Below are 23427 nucleotides of genomic sequence, written 5' to 3'. Positions count from 1 at the left end.
TCCGCAAAAACGACCAAACTCTGGTGATGTCACTTTGTAAAGAAACACCAAGCGGCTATAGCCTGAACACGTAATACATTTTCACAAATTCGTACTTTTGTAGTTTACACAGAGATGATAACGTATCATTTTCAAAAGCTTGCACTTTGAAAACCAGTTTTCAAAAGCTTGCATTTTCAGGCTCCCAAAACTCTGTTGTTGAGTAAATGAATGGCCAAATCACATAAAAAAAATTCAGTTTTTACTAGAGATGCACCGATACTACATTTATCTGGCAATACAGATAACGTTAGTTTGATTTTTCTTAAGGAAAAAAATCTCTTCCAAACAATGCTTTAAACTTTACTGGGAACCCTCTCATTTGGTACACCACGATATTAGAGGTTACAATTAACAACAAAGGTATTATATTCAGCTGCTGTTTATTTTCAGATATACACTCAAATAAAAAACAAACATATAATTAACACTCCTCTCTAGTGTTATATATTTCATGTTTTTCGAGATATAACTTGTATTGAAGAGGTAGAAACTGAGGCATTACAATGATCTGACACGTCAAATTTTTATTGTTTGAATTTTCGTGATAAAGAATTTGAAAACTGAAACTTTTTTTCTTATCAGAATTAACAAAGCACAAAGCTCTTTACGATTATTGGATGGGATGCGCTACAAATAATGTATGATGTAGCAAAACAACAGACCTGGCAACCCTGGCTTGAACTACTGGTGATTCATAGGGTCAAAAAGAGCCTGCTTTAACGTCACTATTTTTTAACTGTTAATGCGTTAACTAAATTCAACACAAGAGTGATTTTCTTCACACACAGTATGCATATGAATTGCAGTCTGAACATCTTTTCCCGCACCCTTTTTATTGACAGGATATAATCGGCCCTGATCAATTTTTAAACAATCAGCCGATAGCGATAATAATAGCTTTTATCGGACAATAACAACTGGTGGCCGATACTTCGGTGCATCTCTAGATTTTATTTAAAACCGGTGTTGTGTAAACAATTTTCCTAATATCCCCAAAGCTACAGACATGTCCAAGTGGAGGAGCAGTTCTGAAACTGCATGCATGTTTTATCCAATGCACATTCTCTTGTTCGTTTATTTTTCTGTAATCCGCCGGCGCAGGCTACACCCTTCTGTTTGTCGACATTATCACCTCTGAATAGGCAGGGGGAAGATAACGTGCAATTCATCTCCTCATTCATTCATGCTGTCTGTGATTCAACCCCTTCCTTCTGCTCCATCCCGTCCCCAACGGGCAGATAAAACGTCCATGTAAGAGCTGCAGTCAATGCCGAAACAAGGTCAGAATACGGAGGATGTAATGGAGCTAATAAAAGGAGATCGCAAGGTGATATTAGTCTCGGTAATCTCGGCGGTGGAGGGATTTCATTCCCTGCAAATCCCCACTTATGTGACAAAGCGCCGAGTATGGCTCCATGCCTCATTTATGAGCAAAATGGGAGAATACGAAAAATTCAAAACGCAAAGGAAGCCTCTAGGAAAACAAACAAATAAGATGACCAGCTCCATCCTGGCACAAACTAATCTGGTGTCGCAATATTGGCAGGTTGTTGGTTTTTTCCCCCAGAGGCAGTATTGCTTTTAAAATGGATTATCTGTGCATGCAGTACAATATACACAAGTTGATTTGTTCATCTCATTGTATCTACCTTTCCAATTATGTTCTCCATGGCAGGGATAAAAAGCAGAAAAGTAGCACAAAAAAAAGGTGATGCATCATATCTGAATACACACACAAATACAATAAACATCTTCAGGTGGTGTCTCAATGCTGCAATTAAATCAGAGTTAATGATGTTATCAGCCCAGCCCGAGGACAGTCGGTGTCCTGGAGGCCTTGTATTTACACGTCAAAATGTCATATCGCATGAGGGCAGGGTTGGGGGATGTTCTGCTCGTAGCAAATCATCTTTCCCTCTCGCTTGAAGAGACAGAGAGAGCGAACTCCCTCGCACTCGCTCTTTTACACCCCGCTGACGCAGAATCCATAGCATCCCTGACTCAGTCGTGTAGAACGCATCCTTGTTCACTCCAAGAACACAGTACAGCTATAATTACAAAGTGCCATAATCGAAATGCCATGCAGGACTGAACATACTGTTTTTTTTACCTTTAACTCTTTGTGCTCGAAACAAAACATAACATCATATTTAGTTGGACCAAGTAATAATCATAGACACCACACTTCAAGAAGAGAGACAAATACACCAATTAAACACATTTTAAGCAATAAAAAAATACAAATAACAAAATTTAGTTTGAATATATTCAGGTGCATAAGAGTAATAGGAGTTTAGATTAAAACTGTGCTTAATTGTCATTCAAATAGTGTCACAAAACCGTAAAAAACTTTTGTTTATGAAAATAAATAAATAAAATAAATTCCATTCTATTTTTGGGGTTAAATGCAGCTTGGATGCATTTTTGTGACACCCACATTGGAAGTGTTTGAATTCAATAATACTCCTTACTCGTAATGCACACATGCAAATGAAAAAAAAATGTACTTGAGTAAGATCACACACTAATTCAGCACTGACTAGAACAAAAAGAGATGCGATTTTTATTGAAAAACAGATCCGGGTTTCAGGAACGTAATGAGTTTCCAACAGAGCTTAATCACATGTTGACATTTGTGCTAGTTAGAGGCTATAGTGCTCCCTGTTTCTCTGCTGTCAAACCATTTTGTCATTCCTAATTAAGGGAGCATGGCTCGCATTGACAGGCAGGTATTTACTCGTGTTTAACCCCATCTACACTTGACTGACTGTTTCATAACTACAAGGCCCCTCTGTCCACACACATACAAATGTGCTCCGGCTCCCAGAGGCCCATGTTTTCATGCTTGCATTACAAACAATTACACACATCCATCAGCCCTCAAACATTCCCACCCCCACCAGCGTATCTTGTCCTTCCCTCCTCCTCCTCCTCCTCCAGCCCCGTTCCCCACCGTCAGCTGGGAATCTACCCCCGATCCTAACAGATGTCCCCTGATTTGGGTGAAATGACAACAAAAGGCTGGGCTCTGAAAAAGCCATGGCTTTCCCATCTTGCCCCGAGCTTTCTGCTCCCATACAAAGGCCAGCGGATTAGCAGCTTTTAGCACATGAAAAAGCCCCTCATCCTGAAAACTGTCCCCTTAACTGGGCCCTGAGGTTTCTATAGGGTCACTATAAACCCCTTCAACTCTACTTGGTCCCAAACAAAACCTGCCGAACCAACACCCTGTCTTCGCCCCAGCAAGTTCAATCACCCCAGGCCTCACCAAGCAATAACCATTTTAAACTAGCACACACCCCTAAACTAGAAGCATTTCATTTGCCCAATGGGATATTCAAGAGGACTCTATCTTGGATTTGTGGTCTTTATTGTTTTGGTTCCCCTTAATGACTTTGCTCCTCATTTGGAGTCGCCCTACAGAAAGGTCACAAGCACTCCAAGTCTATCAAATAAGTATCCAACCCTTCAATCTGGTTCACTGGGGTCTGTAAACTATCGAGCCAAAGTGGAGAATAAGCAGACCAATCACAGATGGCATCTTGACCTCCAGCCATGGAGAACAGGGTGGAGACCGTCTCCACAACCCTCATTGGGGTCATAACTCAGATCGAAGCCAAGGTGGGGCGTGTTTATGGCAGATCTGCATTGTCTAAAAGCCCTGGGGGTGGGCGGGATGCCCGTCAACCTGGAGTGCCAGCTGGTCATCATACTTAAAGAGCAGAAAGCAGAAAAATCGTCATGGTGGGGGTAAACAACAAGTGCCCTCAATGAATGAGCTAAACATATCGAGGCTGTTGGGAGGGGTAGGGTATAACGCGGATATAATGCCCTCCTACCGTAATGAACGCATTATCACAGCGGCATCAGAGCAAGCAGAGCATATCATTGGTTTGAAATCCAGTCTTGCGGTGAGGGGTTTAAGCTTAGGCCTTGCAAGGGTGTGTGGGGAGAAGGTAGTAGCTTTTGGCTTTATCAGCACCGCTGCAGTACTGAGTACCCATAGACTGGACAATCAGTCCTGCAGCGTCACGTAGGCAACTGGCCAACCGTGAGATGAAATTAAACTTTGGGCGAGATGGATCAATCCCGTCAGCAGGGGCAGGTTGCTCGGCGTCTTATCTTGGATTCGGTGCTAACCTGTTGGACTGAATGGGCAACATAGGCCAGAGAGTTAATATAATTTACCAGTAGAGGCTATTCCTCATCTTCAACAAGGCCTGTCATGGGCAATGTTGCAATTTTCTCTGGAACACGTCTCAACAAGTGCTGGATAATTCCGCCAGACTGACCGCTTGTCCCTCAGGTCGTGGCGGAAGACTGCAAAACCGCGGCAGAAAAACCCGACCGTGCGTGTGGACGCAAGCAACGGATGCATTAAGACCAGAAGAGCTCATTTCAAAGACAAGGCACTCGTTCTTTTATAACCACCAGACAAATTGCACCCACCGTGAGCTCAAGAGCACCGATTTAGCACTCGGGACAAATTAAGAGGAATAAACACAATTAGCTGGCAGAGCTTAGGCGCTGGCGAACATCTCTCTTCCACTCCCTTTTCTGCTGATAATGTGAGGAGCTGTAGCGCAGCTGCCATTACCACCACCACTGAATCTGCCATTCAAAACCCAAGCTGATAATTGCACTGCTCTCGCTGTTACACAAACTCGCCTAATTTTATCTACAACTACGATCACATTGGCACACACGAGTTACAATAACCACTGTGAGAGGGAGCTTTTTGTATAATTGTTGTTTTGATATTTCTACCACTCCATTAGCATTTCCTGCACTATGGCGCCATTGAATACAAGGCTGTGCACAACACTATTCTATCAAACGTGCCTTTACGTACTTTAGGAAGTGATATAAGACACCTTACAAGGTCTGTAATGCTAAAAGAAAACTACATTCAATAAAATGAAATAAGAGATGGCGGTCGTTAAAGCACGACACACATTTTATATTTAGCATGATTAGCTACTCTAGCTCATGTAAACAGCAGGCCAAATCTGTAATGCATGCAAATGCAAGAGCACTGCCCTTCTCTTCTCTCTAAAGTCAGGAGAATATTTATTTTGGCATAGTGTGTCCAGAATCTCTCTGAGGCACTGTCCTTTGATCCCTATTTAAAATGGGGGGAAAAGGTTAGAGCGATAAGTGTAGGAAAACACATACAAAAAAACGACACCAGAAGGAATAACTTCACAGAAATGAATTTCAAAACCTTGGGGAAGACACCTTACAAAAGACATTTCACCAGAACTCATATCCTCAGCTCAATTCAATTAACTTTTCGTCCAGAGGTGACACAGGGTGCACACGGGAAATCAAAGTTAGTTCGCCAAACCAAGTTTTTTACATCCTCTGAAACATTTCTTCATTCCGACTCAATCTGACTTCATTGATTTCTTGTGTCTTATTGTTTAGCCACAAAAGACAAATGAGCCAAACTACAGGTCTATAGACCACAGTCACGGTTAACGGCTTCTGTTTGGCTGCATTCCTACGCATTTGTCTTAACATCTCTCAAGATCTGACAGTGATCAGCTGTGATAAATTGTCCAATTATAGTGACATTGAGAATCTACAACATACTTGTGAGTTTGCAAGTTGCAACGAAGAACAAAGCCAGCTTTTGACTCTGAAAATAAACACGTTTTTGCCATTAATGCTCGAAAAATAAGCTGGTACGCATTTCATGAAAGGATCAATGATGGCCGTCCTTTTCGAGGAGTTCCTAGAGTAGATCTTTGCCATCAAAGTTATTGGATGAGACGTCAACAAGGTCTAAATCTAAATTTCTTTTAGATCAAAGCAAACTGTTATGTCAAAAGCAAAACCAGAGCACTTCAGTCCAGACTCATTCTGATGCGGGGCCCCTGAAGTCACATTACAGTGATTAATGAGGTCCGCATTATCTGTGACTAAATGAATCAAGACAATACCTGCACTATGCTTTCATCCAGTCTCGCCAAAACCTTTGCTGTATGAACGTAGGTACCGTTTCAAAAGAAAATAAACATTAAACTGCTGTAGTCTGCAGGCCGTGGCACACTTGGCTGAAAAAGATCATAACTTACAGAAAAGTATTAAGCTGCCAGGAAAATACAGCCAAAAATCCTCAACATAATAGTTTTGCAAGAACAACTCTTGATGAATAGAGTGAACATTATCTGCAATAATTACTTTCTCATGCGTCCTATTCAAAACCAAAATGCACAATCTCCAAAAAAAAAAAGTGTAATATATTATTTTCTCCTCCACATTTCCACATTAGCAGCTGATGTCAATGTGGCTATTACTTCAAACCTCCGGAAAGTTACTTTCCAATATTCCTCACTGTCAGAGATTGACTTTACAGTCTTTATGTTCAAAATCTATCATTAGTAGTCGTTTTCAAAATTAAGAAATATAAAATGCATTCCTCTAACCTAACCAAAAGTCTAAACTGACAAAAGTGAACAGTTACGATGTAGATTTCATTGCATGCATTTCATATTTTTATACTTGGAGTCTCAGAGAGTCCAAACAGAAATAATGCAACGTTTCAAAAGTCCTCCATGAGAAATACACAATGAAATTAGTTTATAATCACTCCTCGAAGCGGAAAAGTCATGAAGTTTTGAAGCTATTGAAAGAGTACTGGGGGTCTCAAACAGAACATGAAGGATATAAAACAGATTAACAAGCCATGTCAAAACCGTTAGACTCAATTACTACGAATTATGTTCCCAAAACAAGACGTTTCATTATACACAAAGTGATAGGCAACGAAAGCAAGTATTTGATCGATAAAATCTCGAAATAAGTATATTTAATGATTAGAAACCGTCTAAAAAATTGACTATAGAAAATCACCTTTACTCACCACACAGGTCCAAATAAGTTTAGTTCGGATCGATGCAGATGCGACCACGACCATATAAATCCTCTTAAAAGCGTCCTATGTTGCATCCATGTAAAACAGAGATGTTTGTCCAAATAACTCCTTGGATACGCGAAGTTTTCAACGGGAGAAAACAGTTATCCTGCGTAAGTCGACGGCATCCGTGCGTTAACTCTCCAAGAGCGCACGAAACTCTTCACGCGCTTTAAAAAGAGCTTTAAATGTCGGTCGATTGTCGGTCCACCGCGTCCCAGAGCTGGATCAGATTCTTTTCTTTCAGGTCCCGGACTTCGGCTGGGGGTAGGGGCAGTTTGGTGGGGGTTTCTTTTGCCCCCCCTTTCTCCCGCTCACCCTCCCCAAAACAGCGGAGCAGGCGGGGGAGGCCTCTGCGCGCTCACGTCACCGCGCTGCACTGCATGAGCGCGCACAGATGAGCTATCTGTCATTTGAAACCCTGACTAAAACCATCCCACCTCCAAAATAAGAAGTCGGGAGGGAATAAACTGACTCTAAACGGATTCATTTGCTTTATAATAGCCTATTTGTTTTACATTGATTTATTTAGAGAAAATAACTACAGCTAAACCATGGATGACCATACTATGTTTCTATAAAACAAACGGTGTTATCCTAAACACATTTAGAAACTATACGACCTATCAGAATTAAATCTGTTGAAAGAAATCAGACTTACTTTTTACCCAATCTATTAATCTTTTGCATAAGATGAATAATATAACTTCTTTCCATTGAGAAATATTTTATGATTGAAGGAAAACTGGGAAGCCTAAATGATTTACATCTGAAAAAAAAAACAGAGCATTCAAATAAAGATGAATTTCAAATAGAGCTCTGTGTTTTGGGCCATGAAGCTACTGAAAAAAAACACACCACTGGATGTTTATCAGGAACATTCACAATACATAGTGTGTTGACACGCCGCAAGTTAAAGGCCTGCGCCTCTTACAGCCCCAAACAATGAACAAAGGCCTAGCACAATAACTCATCCTTTACAGAGAAGCCCTGGAGTATTGTTTACTCGCATTTTTCTCGTTATTTAAGGGCCGCAGTGATCTGTGCCATCATAAAGGGCCGAGACCCAATCAGCGGGAACGCCACGTAAAGCGCGATGTGATTTTATGTTGATTTCCCTCATGTTTCTTACTCACCCTTGCCTAGTTTAATCAGGCTTATAAATCGAACGCTACAGCGCGTCCCGTTCTCTAGGTGGTGGAAAGCTTAGCATGGTAAATTTCAGCGGGATGAAAAGGCATCTGAAGACGCTGGGGGAAATGATAAAGATCACTTACCTCCCAACACAGCCAATCCATAAGACTATAATGAGCATTGTATACTGGAAATGTTTGCCTCTTTGCTATTTCAGTGTGTGGGTTAGGAACGTCTATGTAGTGTACAACTAGATAAAGCAGCCAAGTACTATTTTTATATTGTTATTGTGCGGCTTATTTGTCTTTTAGATCCAAAATCTAGTTAGATACATAATTAGGGTAATATAGGTCAAAATTTAGAACCAAGTAATTCTGCTGAATATAGCTAGAGTATAACTACAATATGACATTTTACAAAAGATAAACACGTTTCAGCAACCAAGCAAAGCAATAGATAAAGCTTAATCGAATTCAGCATATGTGAAGCTAATAAACAAACAACATTAACTCACAAAGCACTGTTTAGTGTCACAGTCGTTTTAATAGCTTCCATAAGTACAGTAGCTTCAGGGCACATACGATCGCAGTGTATTTAATGACTGTTTTTCGGAGGCATGGGAATGCTGAACTTTGAAGCTGCTTTCAAAAAGCAGAGGTGCTTTCAAAACTTTGGGCGTGTTTGACAGTGGAGAAAAACGACGGAGGCCCCCGTTCGCCAAGTTTTGGGGGGAAAACACATCAATTGTAGGGGGCCTCGTACAGAGCCTTGGGGGACCTCCTTTCAACGTGCTACAGAAAATGCATCAGCCTTTCTCTTTAGAGCGACTTTGCGAAGAACATGCTTCTGAATACACAACCCCTCGTGTGTGAGTGTGTATATATGTGTGTAATTGTCTACTGAAAGTGAACTGATCCATAGCCAGGAAGGAAAGCAGACTGACAGCTATTAGAGCACACTATCTTATCTGCTGCCTGATAGAAATCTACACAGACCCACTGCAGAGATTATGAATTCATTACAGACATTCCGCACACACACACACACACACACACACACACACACACACACACACACACACACACACACACACACACAAAGGGGTCTATATATTCACAGTGAAAGGAGAGGTCATTGTGATCAGTATCAGAAATATTAAAGTGACCGTCTTGTCGCTTTTGAACGAAGAAGAATATGACTGTTTTTCAAAAGATGCAAAGGTGAGGTCATTCTTCCCTCACAGGGAGAGCAGGTTCAAATGCTAAAATGACTAGAGATGCACTGTGCTTTCTGCAGTTAACGGTCCCTGGAACAGGGGGGCGTGTCCAAAAATGTGAAATTTGACACTCGTTGATGCCACAGGCTGCCTGCGGTCCGTTGCTCAGTAGGATAACAGCAGAAAGATTCTTAAAGGACTCAAAGGCAAAAGCATTTTTCAGAGCTTAAAGCAAAAAGCAAACAACATTCATATTATGAGGAGTAGAACCAGTGAGGCAGTGCGATTCAGACGCTGAATGAAAAAGAAAGTCAGGTGGAGGAAGAGAATGGATTTAGAAATAGTTTACCCAAAAATATACTCAACCTTCAAATCACTTCAAAGCCAGACGAGATCTTCCGAGGAACACAAAAGGAGATTTATAGTAGACTGTTTTTCCTCTTTTTCATACACTGACTGCATTAAACTATGTTCACCTTCTGAACGGAAATATAAAGTTTTATAAATATGTGCTATATTCACACAAGAGCTTAGGGACAGACCAAAATCATTTATTATTGAAAGTGTGAAAATAATATCATATTATTAAAATCTCTCAGCTCTCAAGTCTCATTTGCATATTTAGTCATCATTGGTGTCAAATGCTGGTGTTCCTGCGTAATATCTGAATGAACACAAACATGATAATCAAATAAAAAAATATGAAATACAGTGCACAAGTCATATGGACTATTTTACTGGAATTTGACTGCTCTTGATCACGGTATGCTGTTGTTGGAAATAAGCAGCGTGAACATTCTGCTAAATATCTTATTTTGTGTTTTACAGAAGAAAGAAAGACAGGATTTCCCTTCAATAAACCATGTGAAGAGAGAAGTCAGGCTACAGAAAGACAGTAACGAAAAAAAAGGGAGCGAGGGAGTGTGTGTGTGTGTGTGTTCGGTGAGCTGTAAAGGATGGCAGGTTGCCTCTGCTCTGTGCCGTGGATGTGTTGGCCTTATTTGGAGTCAGCGACTCTCTGGTTGTTTACCCAGCAGGTCAGAGGGCCGCTACACCGCAGCACTGCAGTGCAAACACACCGCCTGCCACTGAGAGGAACTCATCAGCACATATCTGCTCCAGCACACACACACACACACTCCATATCTCAAGATTTGTCTCATACAAACACTCAGGCTGTAAAGGACTTCTCTCTTAGATACACTTCAGGTTAGACGATATAGCTTATAATATCTGTTCTTTACCTTCAGCAAAGCAGTAGGACTGCGCGATTTATCGTAATGTTATCGCACGCGATTTGGCAAAGGCTGCGATTGTTTTATGCGCAGCTTGTCAGAGCTGTACGGCTCTGTGATCAGTAGTAAATGCTTCGCCAGAGGGCGCTCTCACGCAGAAACTGCAAATATGCCCTGGTGCCCATTTAAAATGTTTAATACTAGCATCAAAAAACAAAGGAAAATAAAAAATAAGTAAAAAAATAATCAAGGGCTTTAAGGTGCATTCACACCAACTATAACCATAAAGATATCGTTCTGTTTAATATAAGCGCGCGCTGCAGTTTTGTCATCTGCGAGATCTAAAAGCGGGATGGATTCTGATTGGCTGTCATTGTTGTTATAATTTATCAGCTGGAAAAAAAAAATAGTTCTGAAAGCGATGCCAATGATTTTGAGAATGATTTTGTGTTGTTATTGTTGCAGCTGTGGTGTGTACTATATTATAATTATTCAGAACAATATCTTTATTGTTATATTTATCATCCTTGGTGTGAATGGGCCTTTTCACAGAATTAAATAAACAAATGTTTATAATAAGTGATAAAAACTATAAAAATACACACACACACACACACACACACACACACACACACACACACACACACACACACACAATATATATATATATATATATATATATATATATATATATATATATATATATATATATATATATATAAAACAACAGGATTTTTATAAACAGGAAAATGTATTTAAATTCACTAAAACAAATATTTATAATAATGATGATAATAATAATAATCAACATGCAATAATAATAAACAAATGCATTAATATTATATAATATTGTATATACTATATATTATATATATACATATATATATATGGTATTGTTATTATTATATTATTAATACAAGAAGCAAAATGTACATAGTTATAAATAACAAAAAAACAAGCAATGTTTTATACAATATATTATTCACTAACAAGTATTCATAGTAATTATTAATAATATTTATAATAATTAAATAAAATTAATAATGAAAATTCATGTATGAAAACATGCTTCTTAACGGATTAGTTCACTTTCAAATGAAAATCAGCCCAAGCTTTACTCCTGCTCACACCATCCTAGGTGAATATGACTTTCTTCTTTCTGACACAATCTGATATTAATAAATATCCTTACGCATCAAAGCTTTATAATGGCAGTGAGCGGGACCAATGAGTATGAGCTGAAGAAAGTGTCTCCATCCACATCCATCATAAATATGTGCTCCACATGGCTCCGGGGGGTTAATAAAGTCATTTTGCAAGTAAAATATCCATATTTAACAAGTTATGAAGTAAAATATCGAGCTTCCGCCAGACCGCCTAACATATTCAACTTATGAAGAAAGTATAAAACTCTCACAGTTCAAAATGCTTGCGCTACATCCTACGCCTTCTCTATTCAACTCATGAAAAAAGTGTAACTGACGCGATGTAAAGCTGGATATTTTACTTTAGAACTTGTTATATATGGATTTTTTTTTATTCTGGATTGTGTTCATCTGAAAGAAGAAAGTCATATACACCTAGGATGTCTTGAGGGTGAGTAAAGCTTGAGCTAGTTTTTATTTGAAAGTGAACTAATCCTTTAAATTGCAAAATCTATTGCTAAATCCCACAGCTGATTATATATTTCGACCAACATTAATCTAGAAGATATTCCTGTCCATCTCTCCTCTTTTCAGCTGATGTCGGTGTGTTTGTGACACAGAGTCCGCCCTTTGAACACAATGGAGGGCCAAAACAAACAGGCCCCGTGTGGCAGAGACTCCCACGCCTGCAGGATTTGCCCACAATGCACTGTGCCCTCGAGCGACTCTAACTCAGTCTGGCACAGCAGATCACCAGCATTCAGACCCGGATCAGGCCTGCGACACACTTCAGCTGGGTTATCAATAGAGCTCACGGCACATCCACACCCATTCCAGCCCGCCAACCTCACTTCACTGCAAAAACGCTTACGAAATAAAGTCAGGAAGAACCGGAGAACCACAGAAGAACAGCATAATGCTTAGATTGAATAAAACGATTAATAAACCAAATAAAAGCCCACCTCTGGATGCTTCATCCACATTAAATACTTTAAATACCACCATTAATAACCAGAGCATTGATAATTGGAGGACGGAGTCGACGTGACAGAGAGAAGCCATATAATGGGTGTAGTAAAGATTAATGGCTTTGTTTAATTGCAGAGAGCAACAGAAACAAGACCCAAGCGGATGCGGTTCTCATGTTCAATGAGCAGGCATACGGATAAACGCTGTTTACCGGCGGCGAGGGGAAGATGGTGGAGGGTAATAAAGCAGAAATGAGCTCTTTGTGAAGCATGTGCATTACCCGACTCTCAGCTCTACAGCAGTGCGGCATGCAATATTCAGCCGATCGCATTGCTCTGGTTCGCAAATAGCCTGCAGCGACGAGCCCAGATGTGCCGACCTTCTCTGCTCTCCACTTGTTGAGAAGAAACAGGCACCGACCGCAAATAATCTGGGCAAACGTTCGGCCTCTGATAGCGCCGCAGACTCGAGAGCCTGGTATCTGTGACAGACGCTCAACGACAGCAAACAAACAGCACACACTCGAATACCTCTGTGTGAAACGCATCACTGACGGCCGGAAACAAATGAGAAATCACACACAGAAACCAGCCACTGCAAAGAGTTTGATGTTCATACCACCAACGGTTTGTGTCAGATGCTCCCAAAAACTACCTTAATGGATGAAAGGAAGGAGGAAAAAGAAGAAATGTGGCCTCAAAGCATTCATAAATATACATTAAATCATCAGACAAGAAAAAGCAGTTTATCTTGATAAACGCACATGCCAGATGACAGCCTAGATGATATATATATATATATATATATAAATTAAGTCCATTAATGATAAATACATACATATATAAATGTAATATATAATACAATATGTAATGTAAAACAAATATTTTCAGTTACATATATAAATACACAAATCTAAATAACATTGCAACTAAAAATGTAATATATGTATATATTATTCAAAAAATAAATATTTTAAAATGAATATTTAAAATTAAAATATATTAAATTATAAATTACTGTATAAATTATATTATATGTATATATGTTATTACATACATGTAAATATTTATATATAATTATATATAAATCATAAATAATAATAATAAAAATAATTGTTAAATCGTTTAATAAATACATACATAATATATAATATTTAAACATAATATATAATTTAAAACTAATAGTTGCTATATATAAAATAAAAAGCGCTGTCAAATGATTATTCGCAATGAATCGCATCCAAAATAAAAGTTGATTACATAATATACATGTTTGTACTGAGTATATTTATTATGTATATATTAATACACACACATGTGTATATATTTAAGAAATATTTACATGCATAAATTATATATAAATATAAATATTTTATATATAAATATATTTTTGTTAAATATATACATGTATGTGTGTGTATTTATATATTTATAATAAACATACACAGTACAAACACGTATATTATGCAAACACAACTTTTATTTTGAATGCGATTAATTGTTTGACAGCACTAATACATAAATACAATTTCAATTACATATATAAATACACAATATAATAAATATATAACATTTACATATCAAATAAAAAAAGTAAAATATGTTGTTTAAATATATATAAGCTTTGGTTGAACCAAAATTAACCATAAATCAACTTTAAAAATAGCTTATTTTTCTTTAAAATAACCGAAAATTAATAGGCTCAGATGGTGTTTGATATCATGAAGGTTTTTACCTCTCGGTTGTTTTAATATTCCTTCTGCTTCATTCTTCGGCTGGTTTTAGTGGTGTTTTCTTCTGCAGCCTCAGTTGCACCTTGATAAAGAGGAGAAAGAAAGAGAAAAGCTAATGAAAAAGACTGACAAATGAACCTGCTTTCTCCTGAGCTCAGAGTGAAGAACGGCAGCTTTCTGAAGATGCCACAGCGACCATTTGGAGGGAACGGCCCTGATCGCTAGTCCATTGATACGTAGCCTTGGGTGGCTCCTTGTTTCACCATTTCCAGATTTTCCAGTTGTGATCATGTGGGTAATGTGCAGCTAGAAGTTCACATAGTAACATAACGCATGTTTAATGTAATTCATCACTTTTGAAATGAATGCCATTTTTGACCTGAACGTCGCACCAAAACACAACGGTAACAGGATTTTGAGCTCAGTAAACTCTTTTGATATCAATTACAGACACAAAATGCTGAAATGCATCACTGAAATGCTCAAGAGAAGGCCTTAAAAATCACAACTTATGTCACTTTCGCTAGTCAATTGATAACACAACCCAATAAAAGACACAAAATTGAGCTGGAATGCAAAAACACAAAATCAAGCATACTCACTTCATGTACAGGTAAAAAACAACCACACAATATCATCATTTCTGTTAAAATATTTCATAAAAGTTTATAGTTACACTGATGTCTACGAAAGAGATCAAAATAAAACAAATCCACCTTTTGAAAGTAACTTGGTGCTTCAAATAACGACTGTATCAATTACATCATTACACCAGTAGGTGCTGACAAGTGACTGTTAAAAAATGTTTTTGACATTAAATTATTCATTCAAAAACACTGATTCATCCAACAATGAAACAAGAAGTCTTTATGAGTGAGTCATTGAATCATTCAAAAGATTTGTACAAAAACACTGATTCATCCAGTAATAAAACAAGTATTTACAGTATGAGTGAGTCATTGAATCATTCATTCAAACCGTTTTTTTTTAAATAATAATTAATTCACATTAAACATTTTAAATAGACGGCAGCAATAGGCATTGTGTCAGAACCTCTAGTAAATTATTTATTTTGTTTAGCTGCCTGTTCAGAATCTCTGTTTGTATCGAATTCATCCAGAATCACGCAGCTCTACTTTCACTGTTGCAATGCAATGCATACTTGTGTCGTGTTATGCATGCAGACACATTTTACAACTCAAAAACAAAATAAAGTTTCCTCACTTTGTAAATGTTTAACGAAATGCCATTTTCATCCATTTATCATGAACACAACAGATTTTGAGTTCATGTTGCGATGGAATGTTTACTTGTGTTGTATTATAAATTGCAGACAGATTTTTAAATGTAACAACACACCAAATCAAGTCTCCTCGCTTTTTAAACGTTCAACAGAATGCAACTTTCACTAGTTTAAAAAATGCAATGTATACTTGTGAAACGTGCCTGTATTCGTAATACGACACGACACAAAAACACACAAAATCAAGTGTCCTTACTTCTAAATGTTTAACAAAACGCCACTTTCGCTAGTTTATCGCAAAGACAACATTTTCAGTGCCTATTGCGATGCAATGCATACTTGTGTTGTGTTATGAATACAGGCACATTTTACTACACAAAAACACAAAATCGAGCGTCCTCGCCTTTTAAACGTTCAACAAAATGCCATTTTCGCTAGTTTATTGCGAACAAAACAGTAATGGGATTTTGAGCTCCTGTTACGATGCAATGTGTCGTTTTGCAAATGCAGGCACATTTTACAAAAACAAACAAAAAAAAACAAGCGTCTTCACTTTGTAAATATTTAACGAAAAGCCACTTTTGCTACTTTATCGCAAAGACAACATTTTGAGCTTCTGTTGCCATGCAATGCATTATGACTTGCAGATACATTTTACAATGCAAAAACAAAAAAACAAGCATCCTCGCATTGTACATGTGTAACGAAAAGCCATTTTCGCTACTCTATCGCAAAGATAACATTTTGAGTTCCTGTTGCAATGCATACTTCTTGTATCGTATTATGAATGCAGACACATTTTACTACACAAAATCAACTGTCCTCGCCTTTTAAACATTCAACAAAACGCCACTTTCGCTAGTTTATTGCGAACCAAACGGTAACGGGACTTTGAGGTCCTGTTGCAATGCACTGCATACTTGTGTCATCTCATGAATACAGGCACATTTTACAACACAAAAACACAACATCAAGCGTCCTCGAACTGCAAATGTTCACTTTCGCCAGTTTATCGCCAAGACAACATTTTGAGTTCCTGTTGCGATGCAATGCATTATGTCATATTATGACTTGCAGATACATTTTACAACGCAAAAACACACCAAATCAAGTCTCCTAATTTTTTAAATGTCCAGCGAAACACCACTTTGGCTAGTGTATTGCTTCCTCGCCGTTTAAAAGGTTTTATGCTCTTGTTGTGCTGTCGGAAGCGAGTTTTATTCCTCCCTTTATCTCTCTGCTCATCCCTCTCCCTGCCCGTAGACAAGCCTCAGCCTCCTCTGGGGACACGGTTTCCACGACAACCGGCCAGCCAGCAGGCGGACATGATTCCTCGTCCTGACGGGACGCTTTAATTCGAGACTACCCAATCATAACAGCTGAGTGCCGAGAGAAGTCCCACAAGGCCCCGGGGCAGGGAGGGAAGGGCGCGTGACGCCCTCTCTGCTTTCGCTGCCAAAGCGAGCGGGAATTTGTTTAATGTACGACATTTATTCAGCGCCCACACGCTGGCGCACTACCGCTCCCTCACTGCAGACACTCCCTCCGTCAGATGCTTCATTAATCAGGCTGAATATAGCATAGATGTGAGCTAACGCTAGCGCTAGCCCGCCAGGGGACGTGACAGTACATTAGCCTCAATGTTAAGAGAGGGTCTGTGATGAATCGAACCGCTCGCTCGCGATTCGAACGGGTCTTGCACTTGAGCGCACACTAACAAGAGTCTGAATGTAGCTGGTTTTCTCAGGACGCTCTGGCACGGGCGCCGGTCAGCGCAGCGACAGATGGCGGAGCATCATGGTGCAGGGTAAATTGGGAGATGGTGGAAGCGTGATGAAAAACAGTGTGCAAAAGGCTTCATCGGAACGCAGAAAGAGCGCTCAGACTTTCACAAGCGCACAAGAGAGAGAAGCAGCTTCACACACTGATTCTTCATTAAATTAGAATTAAATCAATCAAATTCAGCAGCACTTCACCTGGAGACTCTATATGATGCATTATAAAAGTATTCCTAAAACACACTGAATCATTTTTGATAAATGATTGTAAGATAATTTAAGTTAATAATAATAATAATGCATTATAAAGTTATTCATAATACACACATAAACATGTTTTATTTTTTTTTAAATAACTGTTTATTGCTTCATTTATTTGTTTTAATAATCAGTTTCAAAGAAAACATTTCTCTAACTGCACTATGTATTAGGCATTGTAATCTGTGATTGTGATGGTGAGACTCCAGCATTCCCATTCCCGTCAGTGAGCACGGATCTGCAGTAGGAGCACGGCTGACATTGAGTGTTGTGTCGGCGCATCGAGCTCAAGCCCCAGAGGTCACGGCACAATGAAGAGCAAATTGATTCAGTTAGCAGATAAATAGATCGCGCACCAAAGTCAGGGAAAACTTATGGCTAGTGTTTTTTCATCTGCGCTCCTGGGAACGCTTCCTTGATGTCGTTCGGATACTGGAGCTCCTGCTAATATTCACACACAAGACCTCGTTCATATCTCTATTGTTTTCTCAGCACGGACATGAAGACGTCTGCTGAAGTCTGACTCCACACGGATCTCAGAAGAGATGAACACTTCTCATCAGACGATCGGAATTACTTCTACATCATACGACTATTGACTCTTTAGGACAAACATCTGAGTAAAATATATTAAAATCAGACAACTGAGAACAAGGTCGACTTAACCACTCAATAATAAATATTTCTGTTAAATATTTTAGTTAAAATATTAAATATATCAATATAATATAATAATATTAAATGTATTAATACTATATTAAATATTATAAATATCATAAATATTATTAATACATAACATATTAATATAATGCATATGCAATAATTATTATTATTATTATTATTATTATTATTATTAATGTTGTCAATTAACCACTAAATAAATAAATTTGATAAAGTAAATACTGAATATTTAAATAAATTAATATAATATATTAATATTAAATAATTTAATATTAATATATTGTAATAAATATTACAATTACACTTAATATATATAACACATTAATATAAATCATATGTAATTATTATCATTATTATTACCTAAATAATGTAAATAAAAATAATAATAATAATAATAAATAATAAATTTGTTCTCAATTTTGTTAAATATATTAATATAATATATTAATATTACATGATGTAGTATTAATATTAAATATTACAATTATTACATTTAATATATAACAAATTAATATAACTCATGTTATTATTATTATTATTATTATTATTATTAGGTTAATTTAGCCACTAACTAACTAAAAATAAAAGAATAAATAATTTATATATAATAATATAGAATAAATATTTATCAATTAATTATGTTTAAGTACACACTAAATATTTAAATATATTAATTAATCTATTAATCTAATATATTAATATTCAACAATGTATTATTAATATAAAATATTACAATTATTACAATGAATATATAACACATTAATATAATACATATATGCAATTTAATTATTATTATTATTATTATTAGGTCAATTTAACCACTAAGAAACTAACTAAAATATATAGTATATTTATAATATATAAATATATATATAATAAAAAAAATATATTTGTTATCAATTAATTTTGTACACACTAAATATTTAAATATATTTTATTAGTAGTAGCTGTAGTAATATAGTATAATGATATTAAATAAGTTGAATTAACATATTAATGTTAAATATTAAAATGATTACAATTAATATAAAACACCAACATGATATGTAATTATTAATGTTATTACTATTATAATAAAAAGTAACATTTACATTACTTCAAAATGATTAAAATCAATATAGAGTGAAATATGACCAGGACACGTTCGTTTGAACTCTAGCGTTTACGAACAGTGACATTTGACAGATTCACTCCCTTCTGTTTTGTTTTCTCCGGGAATAAATCTCTCCATCCCAAGCTATTCCGACTCAAGATTTATTAGTGGGCCTGTTTTGGACAGATAAGTTCCACTACTCTCCCTTTTAAAATAATCAGGCTTTTCCATAACTGCAAAAAAATAATAATTACTGCGCAGCCTGCCAAATGAAAAGAAGCGCTGTTCTTGTTGCAGTTGCTGTTGATCCGGGCCAATCTGGACGGGACAGAGGCTTCGCTGCATCAGACAGCTGTGCGCTCAATAACGCCAGAGCAAATGAGCAGATCTTAAGAGCGCCGTAATGATCATCATGGAGCTCTAAAACACTGGAAATAAATTAATTGTTTTGAGTTGTTTAATCAAAGTAATCTCATTGCCCTTCGCTGACATTGTGACACTGGGAACGGCGCTCTGTCGCAGATGTGTCCCAGCCGGAGGAACGGACACATCGGATTAATTACGATAAATCAGTCAGCCCACACCTGTTTACAGCCGGCCGGCCAAAAGCCTCATCGCTCATGTTCTGCAACCCTGGAAAGCTTTTCAGCGGCGCTCGTGCTGTTTTCTGAGCACACGGATGACGTCTCCTTTCTCTGGGTGTTTGCTTAATGAGGCCATATTATGCTCCTTTAAAAAGCCTTTTTCAGGTTTTCATTGGGTTTCATGTGTGTATTTAGAATGTTAGCAATGAAATAAACCTTAGCAAGACAAATAAAAGTTGAGAGGCATGACACACAAAATCCACTGCTGCTAAACAAGATATTGAGGGAAAATGCATTTGAAGAGAGTTTATAAGTCTGCACACACTTCACATTATTAACATGTCAGCATGAAATTAATCAAAGCTTTCTTATGAATATATAATCTGTGTTTATCCCGCACTAGCAGAGGGGGTGCTATAGAAAAATCATTTAGTTTATTAATACTAGATCATTCTTGCCTCAGGATTTTTGCCACGGAATTCCAGCCTGCCTTTGACCTCGGGAACGCCGGACCAGAGCCGGATCATCCACGCTAATCCGCACTCATTAGAAATGAGCCGTATGATACCGCCGCACCCCTATCCCGTCTGCGGATAAATAGCGGCTTTGATGGCGAATTAATAAAAATACTACGACCCTGTAAATAACCCCCACCACTCACGCACGCAGGAGCCAAAAAAGTGCTTATAATGATGATTGCAATGACAACATCTGCATTATCTCGGGAAGAGGGAGCGGCGGTTGTGATTTCGAGGGGATCCGGAGGCTTTTAACCAAATGAAAAGGCCTGAAGTAGTTTACTGCGGCGTGCGAGGCATTGACATTCTGAAGCGGCTCTCGCACTCTCTTTCCCGCTCACAGGGCACGACACTATATCAGATCATTTTCGAGGAGATTGTCAAGGCAAATAACACGGCGAAAGAGGAGTGGGGTGCGTTGTTAAAGCCGTCTATCTTTCTCTGAAAGAAATGTACTCAGTCAGGAGGTACACAGATTGATTCTCAAGACCGGTGGATCTAAACTAGCAGGTTATGAACCAATCAGAACTGACTATTTTAGGGAAAATGGAGGGAAAACGATGCTGAATGCTAATCAGGATATGCGGCCAGTGTTTGTGGAAAGTTACTTTTAAATCAATGCATTACAATATTGCATTACTCCCTAAAAAAGTAACTAATTGCATTACTTTTTTACTTCTTTTGTTAGTTTTGCGTTACATTTTCTCATCTGGGCTGGACTGTTTGTTTGTTCGTTTGTTTTTATAACCACAAAAATGTTTGATGTTTGGCAAATGTAAAGGTCCTCTCACACCAAAAGTGAAATGAATGAGCCTGAGGCTGAAGGAAATGAAAATTCACACCTGAACTGTAGAGGGCGCAGCTCAAACAAACAAGCCTTTCAGCAGTGCCGCTATTCTTGATCAAAGAAGAATAGGGCGTAAAGAGCAAATGTATGCTCACATTTAGTCTAGAACTAGTCTAGAATAAGCATCATGTTCACACAGCGCGCACAACATATATATATATATATTACGTTGATATTTTGTTGTAAATTTAGAAGTAACTTTAGTTACTTGTTACTTGAGAAAAGTAATCTGATTACGTAACTTGCATTACTTGTAATGCGTAACCCCCAACTTTATAATCGTGAAATAAAATAAATGGCCTTCAAAAGAGCAGAAAAATGCTTTCCGTATCTTTTGCTGCTGATGTCAAAGGTTGTGCGTCTAATAAAACTCTATTCATACTTCTGCTTTTGTTTATACATTAGCTATATTTACAATTAGCTATATTATTATTATTATTATTATTATTATTAAAAGTGTTGCTCTCAATCCAGAGAATCTGATTGGACAAAAATATTGTCTGCAATACTTCCCAGAAGCGGCAGCACAATAAACACCACCATAAATGTCGACGTTAACGCGTTAATGCATCTGATTAATGCAAAATAATGACTGTAGCACGTGAAATTGCGGCATTAATGTAATTTACGCCACTGAGTTATATGATCTTAGAAATTGTGAGTTTATCAAACTGAGCATCTACAATGGCGCAAGCACCTGTAACCCTGCTAGGTGAAAATTTCTATTCTAATCCGATTTCGCATCTATGTTTGCAATCAGATAATTTTAAGTTGCTAAACTCAGGGAAAGTTTTCAGTTATCCAGTAAGTGAATTCATTTAAATAATCAGTCAAAAACAGAGCTAATGTAAAGAAAACCAGGCATATTTTATCAGTAATGGCAGAGAGAATAGAGACTCGCATTGCGTTTTCAGTGAATTATTAATTTCAGTGTGTGTTTTGCTTTAAAACACAAGCTCTGTCATAATCTGTGATTGTTTCTGAAGCACACGAGCCATGTGTGAAATACAGACTGAACGTCAAAACATCCCACTGTCGGCTAGATGATACGCAAACTATGTTTCTCGGCTAGATAAAACAAACCAGCGTCTCGCTAGTAAAGTTTTGATGAATGTGGTTTTTTATCAAGGTAAAGACGATTGCGGTGACGTACAGTAAGCACACATAGTTTCAGTACATTCAAGTTGTTTCCACACACGTTTAGGATAATGTTCTTATCTGTCATGTGTATGTTGCTGTTTTTAGTAATTCTGAATGGATTGGTTTGCTGTAGTAGGCATACAGTATGCAGTCAGGTCAAGGCGGTTGGTTTAGGGTTTTTTGGTATCTCCATGTGGTTCTGTTCAGTATCACATCTTGACTTGTCTAAACAGTAAACAAGTCTTTGCTGTTGCACTGTACACATACTGAACACTGAATTCTGAAAAGTGTTTTCTGTAATGTTTTTTTTTTTCTTTTTTTTTGGTGTGCTTAAAGGTGCCCTAGAATTAAAAATTGAATTTATCTTGGCATAGTTCAGTACATGGAAATGACATACAGTGAGTCTCAAACTCCATTGTTTCCTCCTTCTTATATAAATCTAATTTGTTTAAACGACCTCAGAAAAACAGGTGAATCTCAACATAACACCGACTGTTACGTAACAGTCGGGATCATTAATATGTACGCCCCCAATATTTGCATATGCCAGCTCATGTTCAAGGCATTACACAAGGGCAGCCAGTATTAACGTCTGGATCTGTGCACAGCTGAATCATCAGACTAGGTAAGCAAGCAAGAACAAGAGCGAAAAATGGCAGATGGAGCAATAATAACTGACATGATCCTTGATATCATGATATTTTTAGTGATATTTGTAAATTGTCTTTCTAAATGTTTCGTTAGCATGTTGCTAATGTACTGTTAAATGTGGTTAAAGTTACCATTGTTTCTTACTGTATTCACGGAGAGAAAAGCCGTTGCTATTTTCATTTTTAAACACTTGCAGTCTGTATAATTCATAAACACAACTTCATTCTTTATAAATCTCTCCA

At 37.5% G+C, this 23427-nt stretch overlaps 1 protein-coding gene across 31 annotated transcripts in view; it reads right to left on the bottom strand.

Moving 5' to 3' along the window:
• Window positions 1-23427, bottom strand: part of ptprsa (protein tyrosine phosphatase receptor type Sa) — a 210268-nt gene that overhangs the window by 151260 nt on the left and 35581 nt on the right. For 29 of the 31 annotated variants that reach the window (XM_067396792.1, XM_067396797.1, XM_067396800.1 and 26 more), the window contains exon 1: window positions 6911-7218. In XM_067396792.1, coding sequence (XP_067252893.1) covers window positions 6911-6964 — 54 coding nt within the window. In that variant the 5' untranslated portion in view covers window positions 6965-7218. Of the gene's footprint in view, window positions 1-6900; window positions 7219-14394; window positions 14475-23427 lie in introns of those variants that run through there. The other 2 variants (XM_067396814.1, XM_067396816.1) reach the window with 2 other exon arrangements.

The sequence above is a fragment of the Chanodichthys erythropterus genome, chromosome 10 (assembly GCF_024489055.1).
Source record: "Chanodichthys erythropterus isolate Z2021 chromosome 10, ASM2448905v1, whole genome shotgun sequence".
NCBI classification, from domain to species: Eukaryota; Metazoa; Chordata; class Actinopteri; order Cypriniformes; family Xenocyprididae; genus Chanodichthys; species Chanodichthys erythropterus.
Note: the sequence above shows the minus strand (reverse complement) of the source record. Positions and strands in the feature narration are given on the sequence as shown.